Genomic DNA, 18326 nt, shown 5'->3' on the forward strand with positions numbered 1-18326 from the left:
GTGGAGAAGACGAGGCACTACCTGCTCCTGCGTGAGAAGCTGGAGACAACCCAGCGCTTGGGCCTGGAGACCCTGTCACCTTGCTCCAGTGAGGACTCTGAGTCCCGGAGCACCTCCTGTGTCTCCTCCCCACTCTCTGTCGACGGGGCCACTGAGAACCGCACCTCACCTCCTGAGAGCCCCAGCGAGAGGCAGAAGGAACTGGCTGTGAAGGTACCGTCCTGCAGCATTCCCAGCTCACAGGGATGAAGCTGGGAAGGGGCTCCCATAGGGTGCAAGGGGACTGCGGTAGGAGAAAGCCCAAGAAGAGCAGGAGGAGAAGGGTGGAAAAAGGTGCCTCCTATCAGACCATCTTCCTCCTTTCTCCACAGTGCTTGCGCCTGCTCACACATACCTTCAACAGGGAGTACAGCCACAGCCACGTCTGCATTAGCGCCAGTGAGAGCAAGGTACTGCCAGTGTCCTGGGTTTACCGGGCTGCTGGGGGCTGAGAGGGATGTGTGGAACTGGATGGGCAAGGGCCAGGTGGGCACCTTGGTGTGAGTGATCCCTGCTCTGGGGTCCCTGCTCCCTTCACCTGCCCTGGGGTTCCTGGAGCTGGTGGCTCTTGGGACTGTGCTGGGGGAGAACCCTGTATGAGTAGGCACCTGGTCCTTTGCCTGTGCCCAGCTTCAGGCAGAAACTCGAGTCCACACCTCCACTCCTCCACAGCTGTCTGAAATGTCTGTGACCCTTATGAGAGACCCATCCATGCCAGTTCTTGGGGTCACCACTCTCACCCCCTCTTCAACCTGCCCATCACTGGTGGAAGGACGCTACAATGCCATCGACGTCAGGTAAGAAGGTGGCCAGGTTTGGGTGATGTCCCACCATCCCTCAAGCAGGGCAGCTGTACCACTGGGATGTGGTCCTGGTCAAGGGTGTTCCCTAGCTGTCACTCTTCCTACATCTTAGCCTTTCCTTCCTCCCCAGATCCCCCCAAGTCTCTTCCAGAGCAGAGAGCCCTGATCCGGAGCCTGCAGTAGAAGGAGAGCAGAAGAAGTCCCCAGGCCACCGGCCTGAGGAGGAGAAGGAGCCCCAGCGTTTGCTGGTGCCTGATATCCAGGAGATCCGGGTCAGGTAGGAGCAACTGGGGCAGCTAGGAAAAGGAATATCTTTGGGTTGAGGGGGGGCCATGCCCTACCATTGCCACCTCCTTCTGGTCCATGCCCCACCCTGACCTTGGTCCCTTCTGCAGCCCCATCGTCTCCAAAAAGGGCTACTTGCACTTCCTGGAGCCCCACACCAATGGGTGGGTGAAGCGCTTCGTGGTGGTCCGGCGCCCATATGTCTACATCTACAACTCAGACAAAGACATGGTCGAGAGAGCCATACTCAATCTCTCCAAGGCCCAGGTGGAGTACAGTGAGGACCAGCAGGCCATGCTCAAGGTAGGGCACCAAGAGCCAGCCCCATTCCACACACCCACTGAGGCAGGAGACTCATTCATGGCTCTCTCCTGGCAGACCCCGAACACGTTTGCAGTGTGCACAGAGCATCGCGGCATCCTGCTGCAGGCGAGCAGTGACAAGGACATGCATGACTGGCTCTACGCCTTCAACCCCCTCCTGGCTGGGTCCATAAGGTACCAGGAGCAGCTGGGTGAAGGGTGGTGCAGAGAAGTTGCTGGTGGGGGGTCTGTGAGCAGCCAAGTGTGGTCCCTGTTTTGGACCCAGTGCTCTCCGTGGTGCAGACCCCTCCAGCCAGGTGTGGGGAGCACCTCCTGCACAGAGCTGTGTCCAGATGTGCTCTCAGCTGGCAGAACTTAGACCATGTTAATCTTGATTTCAGCTCCTTCCGGCTTAAATTCTTCAATCTAGGGACAGATACTGGCTGGTACAGAGGCACTGTTGTGCCGAGTTCAAAGCGACATTCATTGCTGGCTGCAGGGAGACTGGCCCTTCACTCTTGAGACCATCTGAAGTGGCAAGACTGAGGGAACAGGAGTAAATGCACGGAAATTTGTGTGCTCTGGCTAAAAAGACATTAATGCCATGTCTCTCCAGCTCTGGCTGGATTCGAGCATCAGCCTGGAGACAGGACACCAAACACAGGGGGCCACACCTCTCCTTGTTCACATCTCTGACACCTTTTTTCCCTTGTTTTTCAAACCAGGTCCAAGCTTTCCAGAAGGAGAACAGCCCAGATGAGAATCTAACCTGAAAAATACCCTCCACCTCATCCGTCTGCCAACAGGATCAAGATAGCTGATTCTGTGTCAAGACTCCCCATGTTAACGTCTGATCTCTCACACCATCTGCTCCCCAGCTGCCTGCTCCATGGAAGGATCTGTCTCGATTCTCACCTTCGTGGAGGAAACTCACTTCCGTTCGTAGCTGCAAAAGCCTCGACCTGCCTGGGCAGGATCTCTTGTGCACGTGCCATCTTCTGCCCGTCCCCTCATGGGTGACCTTCATGTCACACCATCTGTAATGCTCCAGAAAGGTCCCTGTCAGACGGGAGGGAGCGAGGAGGGCAGTTTTGGCTAATAGCTGGTCTTTGATCTACAGGGGTGGGAGCGTGGTAAAGCTTGGAGGTGGGAGAGCAGGAGGAATTGCCTCCACATGAAGGGGTAGTGTAAGTACGAGGATTTCCTAGTTTATTGATGTTTCTGCAAGAGACAGCAGAATAAGATCAGGTGTCAGTAGTTTAAGATATGATATTTATAAAGTATTTATTTCTATTTACATCACAAAAATCCTGTAAGTTGGGTCCTGGCCCCTGGACAATGCCTCCCCCAGGCAAGGGAGAGCCTTAGCAGTGGGCTGGGGCCCCAGAGATGCCTCTCCTGGGACATCCCTGGCATGTGCCCGGCAGCAGCGGAGCTCTTGCCCTCGCTCCCTGCCCTTCCCAAACCCTCTGCTTTGCACCCCCCTGCAGCTTAAACTACTTCTCCCCTCAGTGGTGGCTGGACAGCCTACCATGTCTTCCCAAAGGAGGCAATTCCTACCTGCCCCATCTACCTCTGGAAGGGAGGAGCCCACCATCTTGGTGGGCTGGAGAATTCCACATCCATGCAGATGTGTCACCTCACTTTGGAGCTTGGTCCTGCTGGATGGAAAAGGAGGGTTCTGGGGATGGCTCTGCCTGTGTGAGGCTGTCCTGCCCAAAAGCACGTGGCCCACCTCCACTATCTCAGCCTAGGAGCCCCTGGGGGCTTGTCCAAAGGGATTTCTCCCCTCTTAGGACAGGACACCAAGGGTCCCATCCCTGCAGAGAGCGTGGAGGTTCAGGTGGCTGCTTCCAACGCTGGATGGAAAAGTTCCCTAAGAGCTGGGGCTCGAAATGGCTATTCCAATTCACAGGACCCTCTTTAGCCTTTCCAAAGAGGGCTGTCACATCCCTTCTCCTCCCAGCAGGACAACACGCTCAAAGCAAGTCAGAGGGGCACGGAGAGGCTGGGGTGGGGGTGTCGAGGTGGGGATAGGGCTTCTTTTTACTGTTGTATTTGGTGTTTTCTCACTCCTCTTCCCCTGCTGCAGAAGTGAGTGCCCACCTCCTTCCCACCCTGCCTTCATCGGCACGTTAACCCAGAGGGCTTCCCACGGCAGAGGTGGCTTTGCCGAAAGGACTTTCTCCTCCAGCCATAACTTGCTTCCACCTTCCCCAGCAGCAGCTCTCCCTCTCCTCTATCTTCTGTCTCTCATCCATTGTGAGGGGGGTAGGATGCTTTCAGCTGGGGCTTCCCAATCGGCCAGCTGCATCCAGCACAGCTCCGGTCGGGAAGGCGAGCATCTTCCTTCACGTATCCCCTGGGCACCCTCTTAGCTTCGCTGTCACGCCTCGGTGGCTTACCTTCCCTTGCACAGCACGGCTGCGCCTTGGCTCTGCCGCACCTCCCCGCACTGTCTGTGTGTGTGTGTGTGCGCGTGCGTGTGTGTGGGACTTGGTGCTGTCTTCTTGTTACGCTCATGTTGTTGGGGGGCACGGACAGGAAGGGACATGGCAGATGGGCAGAGGTTTGCAGGGACCCCCTCGCTGCACATCAGAGGCCTTTCAGTTTGAGTTTCAGGTGATGGAAAAGAGTTTTGGGATCCTGAGCCCCTGCAGGTTTTGCCCAGCCTTGCTGCAGCTCCTTGGGCATCTCACCCCATCGCTCTGGCCTGGAGCTGTGACAGGGCTGCTTTTCCCAGCCCTGCTTCCCAGGCAGGTGGCAAATCGTCTGCCCCATCGAACTGGGTTATTCCCCGCCCTGTGATCTAGAAGCCAACTTGTGCCCTTTATGGAGGGATAGGTTCTCACTCGGGGGGCATGGAGGGGCAAAGCTGCGGCTGGGGTGGAGGAGGGGTCTGGGCTGTGACATCCCAGCAAAGACTAGTTGGTACCATCCTATTATTCAGCGTAAGGGGCTAGGGAACACTGTGTGCCCCGGGGGAGAGGGGAGGCTCTACCAGGGCGGAGGCAGCTTCTGGTGGAGACAGGAATCTGCGTCTGCCAGCGACCAGACACAGGTTCCTCAGCCAGGCTTGGGCAGCGCTGCCCTTGCTTCAGGCGAGGGGCGGCTGCGGGACGGGCACATCCTCCAGCCGGAGCTGAAGCCGAAGCTTTGCCTGAGGCCAGCAAACCTGCAGAGCAGACAGCTCGGCTGAGGGACGCGGCGCTGAGGGAGACCCGGCTGGCAGCATCCCTGAGGGATGTCCTCGGCTTTGCAGGCTACTTTCGCCATCTTCCTGGCCCCGCTCTCGCCAGCACCATGCACTCTCCCCGTTACACCCCCCATTCCCCTCCTTCACCGCAGCCCCCCCGGGATGAGGAACGCAAACCTTGATGTACAGGCACGACTGTGAGCCCCATCCGAAGGGAAATCTCACAGGGAACAGTGGCATGGAGGGTGGGCGAGCACCAGCGGGCGGGCCGGGACCTGCTGAGGGGCGTCTGCCCCCTGTGCCCTCTGGTCCCGGCCCTCCCTGCCCCGTGCTCGGGGCTGGCGCCTCGGGTCCCGGCCGTCCGTGCACGCGTGAGGCTTGTTCGGTTCTGAAATAAATGTGGCATTTAACGCAGAACAGCCCTGCGCCGCTCTGCTCTCCTTCCTGGGCACGGTGGGTAGGGCGGGCGCCTTCTGCTCGGCGGCGGGGAGGCCCGCACCGGTCCTGGACTGTGGGCGAGGGGGCTGAGAGGCGCGTAGCGTTCGGACACACCGGGTACGGGCACCCGAAACGGGGATACCCGGTACACGACTCTGTTGCACCGGCACTTTCCTGCGCCGCTAGGGGGCGCCGCCCTCCTTCCTGCCCCCTCCAGCGATTGGCTAGGCACAGGAGGGCGTGACATCCCCGCCGCGGGATTGGTCAGCCTGGAAAAGACAGGGACGGGGCAACGGGATTGATTGGCACAGACGTCCCGCTTTCCAATTGGCGGAGCAGCTGCAGCCAGACGAGGGTGTTTGACGGGGCGCCGCACCTCCCACTGCGGGGATTGACAGGGGCCTTTGTGGGGCGGAGCCAATGGCGGCCTTCCGCTCCCGCCCCGTTGGGCGTATACTTCCGGTCCGTCTGCGGTCGCTGATTGGCTGCGCGGGGAGATTGTCAGCCCGAGGAGGCGGGACGGCGCCTGGGCACGGGGAAGCGGCCTTGGCGGCGGGGCTGCCGGTGCGATGGATCTGTTCGGGGACCTCCCGGAGCCCGGCTGCTCGGCGGCGGGTGAGCGGGCGCTGCCCCGGCGGAGGGCGCCTGGTTCGCGTTCTGCCCTATCCGCGCAGGGCCGCGGGCCGGGACTCGCCCTGGCACGGCACGGCATAGCAGGCCGCGCGGCCCCGCCGGGCCTGCTGCAGCGCGCTGTGGGCAGCAAGCTCTGCGGGCGAAGGTGTCGGCTCCGGGCCGCGCCTGCAGCGCGCGCACCGGGGCGGTGATAGCTGAGGGCTCCCAGCGCTTGAGAGGTGGGGGAGAAGGGAGCGGGGCGTGTGAGGAGGCGGCTGCAGGAGGGGATGACTCGGTTCGGGTTTGTTTTGGTGTGCTGTTCTGTGCCGTTCTTTCTCTCTGGGGCTCGTTCGGATGCAGGGCGTTATCCGTGCGATTTAGGCCATGCTGGAGCGTTTCTCCTCACTGTGATGCTGCGGGCTGTGGGACTGGAGAGCTGTAATGTTACCTGAAATAAGTTGGTGCTTTCTTGGCTCCTCCCACGCTGTAATATCTCAATTTGGCTGGTGAGGGGTGGTAATACACGCTGTGTGGATTGCTAGAAACGAAACAAACAAATTATTCTCAAGAGTTCACATCATCCCCTGGCGAGTGGTTTTCCGGCACACGTAGGAGCTGCCTAAATTAGAGATGGACAAAAGGTAGCCAAGGCTCTCCTGTGAACCCACCTGTGCTCAGCTGGAGGCAGTCCTTCTGGAAGCCACCCCCTGAGTGCATGCAGTGGGTCCTGACTTTATCCTGGTGCCTTACAGGGAAGGAAGCCCAGAAAGGACCTCTCCTCTTTGATGATCTCCCACCAGCCAGCAGTGCTGACTCAGGTATGGGTGCTCTAGTTCCTATTTCTTCTATTATTTAGGTTTCACATGCTTTCTGCGTCGGCATCATTTTGGGATGAAACTAGTGCAAGCCTTTTTCTTTGTTAGACAGGGTAAAACCAGTGGGTTTATCAGATCAGCACCTGTGTGCAGAGCAGCTACTCTCTTCCTGTGGTTTGTTTTTTTTTTTTGTTTTTTGTAATTTATTATTTTGATAATCACAGAATGGTTTGGGTTGGAAGGGACCTTAAAGCACATCCAGTTCCAACCCCCGACTATGGGCAGAGACACCTTCCATGAGACCAGGTAGCTCCAAGCCCCATCCAACCTGGCCTTGACCACTGCCAGGCCAGTAGGGCTTCTCTGGGCAACCTGTGCCAGGGCCTCAACACCCTCACAGGGAAGAACTTTTTTCAGTATCTAATCTAAATCTCCCCTCTCTCAGCTCAGAGCTATTTTCCCTTGTCCTGTCATTACAGGCCTTTATAAAATGTCCCTTTCCAGATTCCTTTTTGGTCCCTTTAGGCACTGGAAGCTGGTCTAAGTTCTCTGTTGAGCATTCTCTTCTCCAGGCTGAAAAAGCCCAACTTTCAGCCTGTCTCCATAGCAGAGGTGCTCCAGCCCTTGGAGGACTGTTGTGACCTCCTCTGGACTTGCTCAAGCAGGTCCACACCCATTTTGTGCTGGGGGCCCCAGGGCTGGATGCAGGACTGCAGGGGGGGATTTCACCACAGCAGAGCACGTGCTAGCCATGATCCTTCTGATGCAGCCCAGGACATGGTTGGTTTCTGGGCTGCGAGCGCACACTGATGAGTCACGGTGAGCTTCTAATCCACCAGCATCCCCAAGTCCTTCTCCTCAGGGCTGCTCTCAATGCAGTCTCTGCCCAGCCTGTATTAGTGCTTGGGATTGCCCTGACCCAGGCACAGCACCTTGCACTTGGCCTTGTTGAACTAAATGAGGTTTTCACTGTCCTACCTCTCCAGCCTGTCCAGGTCTCCCTGGATGGCATCCTTGCCCTGCAGTGTGTCAATTGCACCACACAGCTTGTATCATTTGCAGACTTACTGAGGGTGAGCTGAATCACACTGTCCATGTCACCGACAAAGATGTTGAACAGCACCAGTTACAGTACTGACCCCTGAAGAACAGCACTTTTCACTGATCTCTACTTAGACATGGAGGTGTTGACTGCAGCTCTTTGAGTGCGACCACCCAGCCAATTCCTTATCCTCCACATGGTCCATCCATACCTCTTAAGATCAGAGACAAGAATGTCATGTGGAACAGTGTCAAATGCTTTGCACAGGTCCAGGTAGATGACATCAGTTGCTCCTCCTATATCCACCAGCGCTGTAGCCGCATCATCAGAATGTTATAGATGTTCCATATTAAATACTCCCTGGAACAAATGTAAGTTTGTCCCCACCATCCAGTAACAGCAGTTAAAGTTTAGCTCACTTTGGTAAACTGGCATTGTATAATTTCCACACCTCGGAAGGCATGAGCACAGAGCATTATTCCCTCAGAGGGACAAAAATTTTTAGTCCTTGCTTTTTCTTGTGCTCCAGGAAAAGGAGGTTCTTTACTCTTTGATAATCTTCCACCAGCCAACAGCGGTGACACAAGTAAGCCTTTGCTTACCTACCCTTCTCAGGAAAACCCATGGGTGTAGCCTGTTATGTTGGTTGCACAGTAAGTTAACCTGGTGTCCAGGTTGGCTGACACTAATTATGGCAATCTGTTTGTGCCCTGATCGTTTAAATTTGGATTCTGGCTCTTTAAAAGTAAACTTAGGTTTGTTTGCAGAAGTACATTCCTCAGATTTTAACCCCCTGTCATCTGTGCCTGAAAGCTCCATACTTTGAAAAGTAAAGTGTGTGCTTACAGGGAGCAAAGATGGTGGTTGTGGTTTGACCCCAGTCATCAGCTAAGCCCTACACAGCTGCTCCTTAATTCCTTCCTGAGTGGGATGGGGGAGAGAATTGGAAGAGCAAAAGTGAGAAAACTCATGGGATGAGATAAAGATAGTTTAATAAGTAAAACAAAACAAGGAATTCACCACTTCCCATCCATAGGCAGGTGTTGGGCCATCTCCAGGAAAGCAGGGCTCTATTGCATGTAACCATTACTTGGGAAGACAAAATGCCATAACTCCAGCCATCCTCCCCACTTCCTTCTCCTTCCCCCAGCTTTATATGCTGAGCATGACATCATGGTATGGAATATCCCCTGGATCAGTTGTGGTCAACTACCCTGGCTGACATAGACCCATACTAGTACTACAAAGAAAATTAACTCTACCCTAGCCAAAGCCAGCACATGTGCAGGGACCTGGTGCTGCCACTGCCCTGGTTTCTGTTGCTTTTCAGCTCTGGGAACAGACTTGTTCCTAGCTGTGGTCTGTACAGGTCTAGAATAGAGGCTGTCTACACTAGTGGTCTGGCAAGGCTTTCAGCATGCAGCCAAGTGTTTGCTGGCACCTGGGAGGAGGTGAGATAATTCAGGTACCATCCAAGAATAAATCTCCATAAGGAAAATGTGAGGGTTCTCATGGCATGGGAATCATAGTTTGCTTGCTAGCTTTTATTTGTAACATGTCTTCTGAAACCCCAAACAAATACGCATGTTAAGAGTAGTAAAATACATTTCTTTGCATGACTGTGGGCACAATTTAGAGACAATAATGATAAAAGTTAGAAGTGTTCCAACCTGAAACATTAACTTCCTTAGCAGTTAATTGCAAAAAAGGCTGGTAGCTAAGTAACAAAATGTGGGTTGGTGGGGAGAATCAGCAGCCTCCTAGATAAACGCAGCTGTGCTGTGCCTGAGGTAGGCCACGCAATGTAAAGTGATCAAATCAGCAATGTGTGCTGTGGGTTGTACATGCTGAGTGAAGTTGGGTGTGTGCATTTGTGGGCAGTTAATATGTCTTGTTCGGTGCTAACTCTGGTCACTTAGTACTGTGTGAGAGTGCCGGCCTGCACCCTTGGGAGTGCTTTGGTATAAAAAGGACTTGCTACTGAATTTAGGCAAGTAAAACAGGGCTGGCAGATTTCAGTCACCTGCATTTTTGCTTTCTTTCAGCTTCCAGTGCTACTGAGCAGGTCTCGTCAGCAGGGAGCCACGGGAAAGGGGAGAAGAGAAAGTCCTTGGAGGAGGAAGAAAAGAATGGCAGGGAAGAACTTGTGGAAAAGAAAGTTTGTAAAGGTTTTCAGACAGTTTGAAAACAAATGTACTTAATTTGTACTTTCGACATTGGCCTTAGTAAGTCCAGACCAAAGCTAAGCTTGGGTTCTTCAGTCTGCTTGTGTTTTCAGCCTCTTGTAGGTAACAGACTGCTGCAGCAGTCTGTGGAAACCCTTCTTGCTCTCTGGCACTCTGCCTCCCTCACCCAGGTCTTCTTACCAGCCCTGCTGAAGTGGCAAAAACTGAGCAGCAAGCAGCTCAGCCTTTGCAGGATAAGTTACTATACTGCCAAACGAGGTATTGGTTGTGAAACTTCTGGAAGGCTAGAGCCACACCAGTTTCTTTTGCCACATCCACAAATCTCTCCACTGGGTGGCTGCTAAAAAAGAGACTTACTGTTATATATAGGGCATTTGACTTCAGTGCAGGTGCCTGCCTGTCATGCCATGCTTTGTTAATCTGCAGGTTCAGTCACACACTTCCCCTGCTCTCCCCACACCATTTAGTAAGAGCCCTGTCTGATGCCCAGCAGGCCTGCTTGGTTTTAGCTGCCTGCCAGAATGGGGGCAAGCAGCTTTTATAGCTGCTCACCTTGGGGTCACTTAAAATCCCATGTTACAAATGTCAGAATAGGGTTCTGAAAGCTGAAAAGTGGTCACAGATTTACTGTTTTTTTTTTCCTAGCCTGAGTTGAGAAGATGGAGGAGTTTGATTTGCGTGCATGTGTCTGCTTTCTTCCCCTTTAGGGTCAGTGGGCATTTTTGGATTGAAGGGTTATGTGGCAGAGAGGAAAGGTGAAAGAGAAGACATGCAGGATGCACATGTCATCTTAAATGATATCACTGAGGAGTGCCAGCCTCTGCCCTCCCAAATGTAAGTGGGCCACAACTGTCAGAATAAAGCTGTGGATGGCAGCCATCACAGGGGTGAAGGAGCTCCAGCTTGCTTCAGCTAAGCCCATGATAGGATCCTTTTTGCTTTAAGCAGCTCATGTTCTTGACTACACCTGCGTCGTGTTGTGTAGTTTGGGCTTATTACTGGAAGACCTGGATAGCTGTGTTCTGTGCAAATCACAGGACTACTGTATGCAAATACCTCCCTTTGAGTGATGCTCAGTGGATTTGGTCACTGACTTTGCAAGGGTTGTGAGGGCCCAGGAGCTATGGATATTGAGCCAAATGTCATTATGGGTGTTCAGAGACCCTCAATTTAATTATAAGTAATGAGGCCTTATGTTAGGGATTTTACAGTGTGTTTTAGAGTTAAGTGTGCCATTTAACTGTGGCACTGGAGAATGCTTAAAGAAGGGAAACTGTCGTACTTGAAAAGCTGAAAGCTTTCCACAAATAAACACATACAAGCGTGTGTGGGGAGAATGTGTGTATTTAAAGGAATGCTTTCAAAGATCATCCTGATACGGGATCTGGTTTCTGAACTAGTAATTGTCCTGAGAGCTTCATGTTCAGAGGGATCCGAGTTTCTTGTCTATAGAATGGTTTCAACAATTTTAGGCATGGAAAGAACTGTAGGATTGCTTAGGCTGATGTCTGTGTAGTGCTGGGGAGTTGTAGTGGCTTTGAGGTGAAACATGCTTGAATGTGTCAGCTTAAAGACTTGTTACCTTTGTGCCTTGGAGAACAGTATTTACTCAGGACAGGGCATTATGGAGATGAATATTCTGAATCCCACTGTCTGCCTAACTGCCTCTCTTAGCCCCTTTCTGCTACACTTTGTTCCCTCACAGCACACGTGTCTCATACTTCGCTGTGTTTGATGGCCATGGGGGAGTCCGAGCCTCAAAATTTGCAGCACAGAATATGCACCAGAACCTGATTAAGAAATTTCCTAAAGGTGAGAGGGCTGGAATTAGGGCTGTAGGACAACCATCACCTTTTCTGCCTTGCAGTGGATAGGGAAATTGATTTATTCGGGTATCATTCTGCAGTTCCCATCCTTTATTCCCAGGGTGTTACTGTGAGACTGCTCTGTCTCCTGGGGAAGAGGGCTGGAAGCCTTTTAGGCAGAAGGGTACAAGTAGCCAGTTGTGAGCCACTGAACAAGTGTGAGATGCACTGTTGCCAGTTTTGGCAGTGCTGCTTCAAGCATGAAAATATGCCTGTGGGGGAGAGGGATGTGTCATAAATTCTTCATATATGCTAGTGCAGATTTTTGGTAGTGTGAACCCAGGATGTACCTTAGCTGCTGTGCACAGGGTCTGAGAGATGCACTGGCTGACTGCATATTGAGTGGGTGAAGGGAGGGACTGGGATAGGTCAGATACATTTAAGCTGGAACTTAGTTGCTCTTTTCCCTGTCTGACAGGTGAGGTAGCCAGTGTGGAGAAAACTGTGAAGAGATGCCTTTTGGATACCTTCAAACACACAGATGAAGAGTTTCTAAAGCAGGCATCCAGCCAGTAAGTGTAAATGCTTCCCATGCATTTGTATTTCTTTGCTTGCATCTCACAGACCTTAATTTTTAGCAGGGCTAAAATTAGAGGAAACTTTTGAGTTGTGTCTGTGCTTTGGGAAAACCTCAAAGCATAGATAGGTGTGCCAGGCTGCAACTGTGCCATCTGAGTGCCTGCTAAAGCTAGATCGTGGCGTGTTCTGGTCTTACTCTGTGGAAAGCGGTCTGTAGGACCCCTTAGACCAAAATACACCTTTGTAGTAAAGGAAGGAGACAAAACGTGACCAAGACTGCACTTCTGTCCTTACCAGGGCATCTTGGTTGTATTCTTTTTAAAGACTTGCCATGTTGCTGAAGTGGCTAATCCCCTACTGCCTGAGATGGGATCTCTGTGTTGATAGATTTGAAGTGTGGCAGAAGGGTATCTGTAGAGCAGTACTTTGCAGACTGTTGTGTGCAGCTTTCTTTAGAGCTGCATTCCTGTTAGCAAGTGTGTGCCTGCCAGCTTGGAGCACATCTCTGAGGTTGTTTTTAATGCTGTGTGTTGAAAGACTTAACTCTCCCAATGTAAGTTGAAATCTTGCTTTCTTCACATCTTTTGAAAACAGTGATGTTGAAGAAGAATGTTCCTCATCTTAAGCTGTTTTTAACAGATTCTTTTGAAACAAAGCTGAAAAGCACAGCAGCTACTTTCAATGGGATAAATGCCAGCTCACCTTCCAGCTGAGTTTTGAGTGCAAGTTACCTTTTCTCAGTCTCTGCTGAACTGTGTGGACTAGGGGAGATGTGGATTGCATTTAAAACACATTCACTTTGCTACCGGTCCTTTAAATGTTTGGGTTTGTTTGTTCCGCTCTCCCAGTGCACCTCTAACGCAGATTGCAAACTTTCAATTTTAAGTATATTGCAGACTGGGTCAGTCTTTTAAGACTAATCAGATAAATAAGTTTGACCAGGCAAAAGGAAAAGAGCTTCTTTGAGTTTGTCACAACAGTGTCATTCCCAAACTAGTCTCCATTTGGTCAGAAATATGATTTATGACAAAGGCACTACAAAGGGTTTCTAGTGATAGCTGTTTTGCTGACTAAATGAATGCTCTTCATTCAGATGCACCTTTGAAGTTAGGAAAACTGGATTATATATGTTCAGAAATCAGTCTTTCAAAGCTAGTTTCAGTAGAGTGGCATCGTAGTTGGGCCTGATTATGGGGAGGACTAGTCTGGCATCTGTAATCTAAGAAAGGCTTCTCGGTTTACTTGGAGCTCTAGACTCACAAGCTTAACTACAGCAAGTGAAATATCAGGAGAGTGACTGAATGGGTGGTGTTGCTCCTGAGATGGGATTATGAGGACAGAGTTGGGTTTGCAGGGGTACTAGGAGAAAAAGGAAGGGATATTAAAGCAAAAAGGAAGGCAACTCTGCTGTAGTTGTGCCTGTGCCTTCCTTTGCTGCAAATAAGGAGCCTTCGAGGAGTTTGGAGAACTTGTTTGCTTGCAGTACTGTAGCTTCTGCTGAGCCACTGGGACTGAGCCTGTTCCAGCCACAGCTGAACTTCCCTGGGAGCTGAGTGTGAGGAAGGGCTGGTGTGGGGAGCATGGCTGGCAGTATTTGAACCAGTTGGGTATTGGCCATGCATTTAGAAGGTGGTACTCTGCAGTTCTGCTGTTCTTGTCCAGCTCACTATTCACCATCAACAGTTTCCATAGCTGCTTGAGGCAGCTGCTTCGGGCTTGTGCTAGCTGACTGTAGCATGTTGGCACACAACGCTTCACAACATGCAGGCACACACATGCATAACACTTCCTTGAGTACCCCAGGAGCACTCTGTGACTAATTTCTTAAACATTGTTTTGCCTCCTTAATAATTTCATTCTTGTTCCCTTCAGGAAGCCAGCATGGAAGGATGGCTCCACAGCTACTTGTGTCCTAGCTGTCGACAACACTCTCTACATAGCCAACCTTGGGGACAGCCGGGTAAGCAGAACAGGAAGCCTACTGCTGGAGCCTTTATTCTTCCAACAGCTTTATTTACCCTGAAGGGTGAGGTGTGTGGGGTGTTCCAGTTGCTGTGAGCTCCCTAAATGTTGTTACAAAGCATCTTGTTTTGGCTGGGTGCTCCCTCTATGTTCCTACAAAGCATCTTGTTTTGGCTGAGTGCAGGGTGCAACTGTGTTGTCTTCCATAAAACAGCTAATGTGCTAGCATTCTCTTGATGGTGCTAAATATCGTAACAGTATGTAAATGTAGCCCCATTCATGATAACTTGCAGCTCTCTCTCGCAAGACGTTCTTCTGTAGTTTTGTTGTTCACTCACGAAGGCCTTTTGTCAGCACAGGCGATTCTGTGTCGTTACAATGAAGACAGTCAAAAACATGCAGCCTTAAGCCTCAGTAAGGAGCATAACCCCACCCAGTATGAGGAGCGTATGCGGATACAGAAAGCTGGAGGAAATGTCAGGTAAATGCCTAAATGGTGTGAGTGAGCAGATCTAAACCCTGGCCCAACTATGGGCCTGAGCATTGAGTTTCTGGAGTTTCCTATGCCCAGCGCTCATTATAGTGACAGTCTGGAGAGAATCTGTTGCTGCCTATGGGAGGCACAGCAGTGCCTGAGGTAATTAAGGATTCAGTGGCTTGAGTTGGTTGATAGGGGCTAGTTTGTTTCCCAGGGGCCTACAATGGCAGTGAGGTGCTGAGCTGCAGAGGCAGGAGCCCACATGAAAGCCTGGCAGTGTGATGCAAGCATGGACATGCTTAAGCTTGAACTACAGAGTTGAACTTGGTTGTTTAAGAAGTTAATGCTTACTGCACGCTGTGGCATTGAATAGAATTCTCTTCCTTGCAGCATCGCCTTTTCCCGGTGAGGGTTTGAGAGGGCATGAAAAGCGTTTGATGTTGGTTGGCATTGCTGTCCTGCGGGTTAGCTGAGGCACTGAGGAGGCCTGCAGTAGGAGGGAGATTTATGGAGCCATAGTGGGATTATGTTATATATATTAATGTTATATATATATTAACGTTCCTGTGCATATGGATGTGCATGATTGCTTGGGCAGCTGGTGTTGAGCACAACAGGTGTGTCGGATTTCTCTGTCTAGGTTTTCTTCCTTCTGTGAATGCTGTTTCTTGATTTAACGGTATTCTCACAAGAGAGAACTCTGTACAGGTGTACTGGTGCCTGCAGAGGCAGAATGCCCTGTGGCGAGGAGTGGGTTCAGTTCTGTCACACTGCTGTGTCTAGAGTGCCTTGTTCCCCTTATCTCTGGAGAACAAATGCTGCTTCTTATGCTTAGCACTGATCTGTCTTTGCATACAGGAAAGAAATGGGCCAGTGTTTCTTAGCTCTTTTTAGAATGGGAAACTTCTCCCTGGCTGCCAGGGAGCCTTTCTCACTGCTTACAGTTCAATATTTTGGACCTAAGAGAAAAGTTGCATAGTATATGAGTATCAAATCTCTGTGACATGCTTTTCTGTTAAGTGAGGCTGTTTAGACTATGAGATGAATGAGCTTATTTCTTTTCAGAGTGCACAGAAGAGCTGTTTGGGAAGAAGATGCTCTGTTTTTGAAAAGGTGGAGTGTGGGAAGCTGCTTCTGTTGGGGCAGCACTCAGTTAATCAGAAAAGTTTAGCAAGCAAAACTGCTTCCTAAGGAGAATTTTAACTTGGGTTTCACAGGAATGGTTTCTGTAATCAGTAGTTAGTAAAGACTAAATGATCAGGAGGAAGTGCCATGGTTCTTGCTCCTTGGAACTGCCCATAGCTGAGCCAGTCTATAGTGGTTGGTATCCTGATAGGCAGAGCACAGGAGAGGGACTGCTGGCTCAGACATGGTCTTGCCTGCTGCCATTATGTGCTTTTACTGAAATGCAATCTGCTGGATGCCTTGCCAAAAAATAATCTGTGAATTTAAACCTCCACCTCCAGGAATTCAGCCCAGCATATAACTCTTATTTCCCTGGCTTGCTAGGCCAAACAGGATTTCAGTTAGGGCCCGGAGATGGAAAACAGCCTTGAATTTCTCCTAACTTCATTTCTTCCTCCTCCTCTCCACTTGTTTCCAAAGTTTCACACAAATGTGCAGGAAGGGAACGAGACGTTGAAGGGAAGATGGGAACTTGCTGGGGGAATGGGTCAGGATTTGTAGGAGGCAGCTGAACGCACCTGGAAGCATGTCCTGGTCAGGCATTGCAGTAAGATGTGCATGTGTGTGGAGGACTCTCAATGTTTTCTTCCCTTGTGCAGGGATGGAAGAGTCTTGGGAGTGCTGGAGGTTTCCCGCTCCATTGGGGATGGCCAGTACAAACACTGTGGTGTTATCTCTGTGCCAGATATCAAACGCTGCCAACTCACAGACAATGACAGGTAAAGGGTGCCCTCACAGAGGGGGGATGACTGTGTCTTAGGTCTTCTCAGCTGCATGACCCCGTGTGCTCTGCGGTTACACCCAAGGCACTTCAGATCATGCAGAATGAGAAGATGCTCTTGCTGCTGCCTTACCTGCCAGGATACTGTGAAGGCTTCTGCTGGAGAAACCAGTCTTGCAGCAGTGACAATATACATGAGCCTTAGACTTCTTTCATCCTCTGAATAAGTTCACACACCACTGCTCAAGCAGTTAGTTAAGGCTTCAATCCCTGGATCACGATCTTGTCCAAGAGTTATTCCTAGCAGCTGTGGTGCCTGCAAATACTGTTGCATTTGACTCTGATATTTGAAGATTTGAGTTACTTTTCTAACATATGATTGGCAACGACAAATTGCTGTGAGCTTTTATGTCAGTATGACCCTGCAGGCCCTCTGAGGTGAGAATGTAACCCAGTACTGCTGCTTTTTCTGGGATTAGAGTTCCATATCAAGTGATCCAATAAAATATTTCTAGAGATATTCTGAGCATCAGCTCTGAAACGATGTCTTCAGAGACAGGTGCTGCTCTGGCAGGCTGGACACCTCTGTGAAAAGCCTGCGGTTTTCCTTATCCAGTAACTGCTGTTAGGGCTTCTCGTTAGTGCAGTCTGCCGTGCAGGCAGGGAGTGCACAGCAGGCTGACTCCCCCATCCTCTGATGAGGAGCTGTGACTCAGTTCTCCTGGTCTTGGCCTTTGTACCCCTCAACCGTCTGCAGCAGTACCTTGTGGCAGAGGTTTCCAATCACAATTATGCTTCTCTTCCTGGGTTAAGCTGCTTGGTTTTCCTGTGAATGTTTCTATTTAAGATATCACATACCTCAGAGGTGTGGAAATATAAAGGATTTAAAGTGGTGCACATACTGGCTGTGTTTCTCTTATTTCCTTGTATTAGCTACTTCACAGGGAACTAGGTGAATGAAAAGGGCATATAGGAAAGAAGCAGTCCTAAAGAAATACCAGAGGTTTCCAGCAGGGCATGGTATATGGCCTTGGCTAACGGTGCAGTATGAGTGGGTCTGCCAGGATGTCTTGTTCTATGTCTGACATTGGTTGCTTGGATCTTTGACATGTTCTTTGAATTTCTTCAACTCCGTGAAGAGTAGATTCTGGAGCACCAGAGGACATCTGGTGTTTCTGAGGAATTTTCAGATGAGATTTATAGCACCTTCCATTTGGATTGGAGCGTGGGTACTCATAAAATAGCTTGGAGGGATTTTGCTGTAACTGGGGGGCCAAAGATTCAACCTTGGAACTTGTCTCTGCTTCATTTCTAGGTTCATTCTGATAGCATGCGATGGCCTCTTTAAAGTCTTTACACCAGAAGAAGCTGTAAACTTCATTGTTTCCTGCCTTGAGGTGAGGAGAAGGCAGCTTGGGCTGGGCTTGTCAGGGCAGGGCACATGAAATGGAGTGATTCTGACTTGCAGAAATGTACTTCTGCCGGATATCCTCCCTTATACCTGAGGTTGTCCTTACTTGTTTTGCACTTTGTCCTTGTTTGGGGCACTTACATGCTTTGTTGGGAGCAACAGTATTGTCTTTCCTTGTCCCACCAGGATAAAAACATCCAGATGAGAGAGGGGAAGCTGGAAGCAGATGCTAGGTATGAAGCTGCATGTAACCGACTGGCCAACAAGGCAGTACAGCGAGGGTCGGCGGACAATGTCACAGTCATGGTGGTGCGGATAGAGCACTGAGAGATGAGGAGCGGCAGCAGGTTCCCCAGCTTCTGGCGGATGTAAGGAAAGGGAGAAGTCTGGGTGTGTGCATGTGTGGCCAGGGGAGGGAGGGTCCTGCTGGATGCTCTTCAGTGTAAATAAAGTTGGGTTGTTTTTTT

General features: G+C 50.8%; 2 protein-coding genes across 17 annotated transcripts in view; both read left to right on the forward strand.

Moving 5' to 3' along the window:
- KIF1A (kinesin family member 1A) overlaps positions 1-5042 on the forward strand; it is a 35329-nt gene extending 30287 nt beyond the window's left edge. For all 16 annotated transcript variants that reach the window (XM_061345314.1, XM_061345319.1, XM_061345315.1 and 13 more), the window contains 7 exons: positions 1-213; positions 372-449; positions 712-836; positions 973-1119; positions 1238-1430; positions 1506-1624; positions 2155-5042. In XM_061345314.1, the coding sequence (XP_061201298.1) occupies positions 1-213; positions 372-449; positions 712-836; positions 973-1119; positions 1238-1430; positions 1506-1624; positions 2155-2197 (918 nt within the window). In that variant the 3' untranslated portion in view covers positions 2198-5042. The remainder of the gene's footprint in view (positions 214-371; positions 450-711; positions 837-972; positions 1120-1237; positions 1431-1505; positions 1625-2154) is intronic.
- Positions 5043-5481: 439 nt separating this feature from the next.
- ILKAP (ILK associated serine/threonine phosphatase) lies at positions 5482-18326 on the forward strand. Its single transcript, XM_061345331.1, has 11 exons — positions 5482-5678; positions 6428-6493; positions 9578-9700; positions 10426-10552; positions 11424-11530; positions 12002-12095; positions 13975-14062; positions 14424-14545; positions 16327-16446; positions 17764-17845; positions 18046-18326. The coding sequence occupies exons 1-11, from the start codon at positions 5633-5635 to the stop codon at positions 18184-18186; spliced, it is 1116 nt and encodes a 371-aa protein (XP_061201315.1). The 5' UTR covers positions 5482-5632; the 3' UTR covers positions 18187-18326.

This window comes from Neopsephotus bourkii, unplaced genomic scaffold (assembly GCF_033783945.1).
Source record: "Neopsephotus bourkii isolate Nb327-2 ecotype Australia unplaced genomic scaffold, CSIRO-AGI_Nbou_v1 NB_234, whole genome shotgun sequence".
NCBI classification, from domain to species: Eukaryota; Metazoa; Chordata; class Aves; order Psittaciformes; family Psittacidae; genus Neopsephotus; species Neopsephotus bourkii.

Excerpts from the sequence above, each read along its gene's own strand:
- ILKAP (XM_061345331.1), top strand. The coding sequence starts at position 5,633 with ATGGATCTGTTCGGGGACCTCCCGGAGCCCGGCTGCTCGGCGGCGG. Across the intron at positions 9,701-10,425 it reads GGAAAAGAAAGTTTGTAAAG|GGTCAGTGGGCATTTTTGGA; the intron begins GTTTTCAGACAG and ends CTTCCCCTTTAG. Across the intron at positions 14,063-14,423 it reads CCAACCTTGGGGACAGCCGG|GCGATTCTGTGTCGTTACAA; the intron begins GTAAGCAGAACA and ends TTGTCAGCACAG.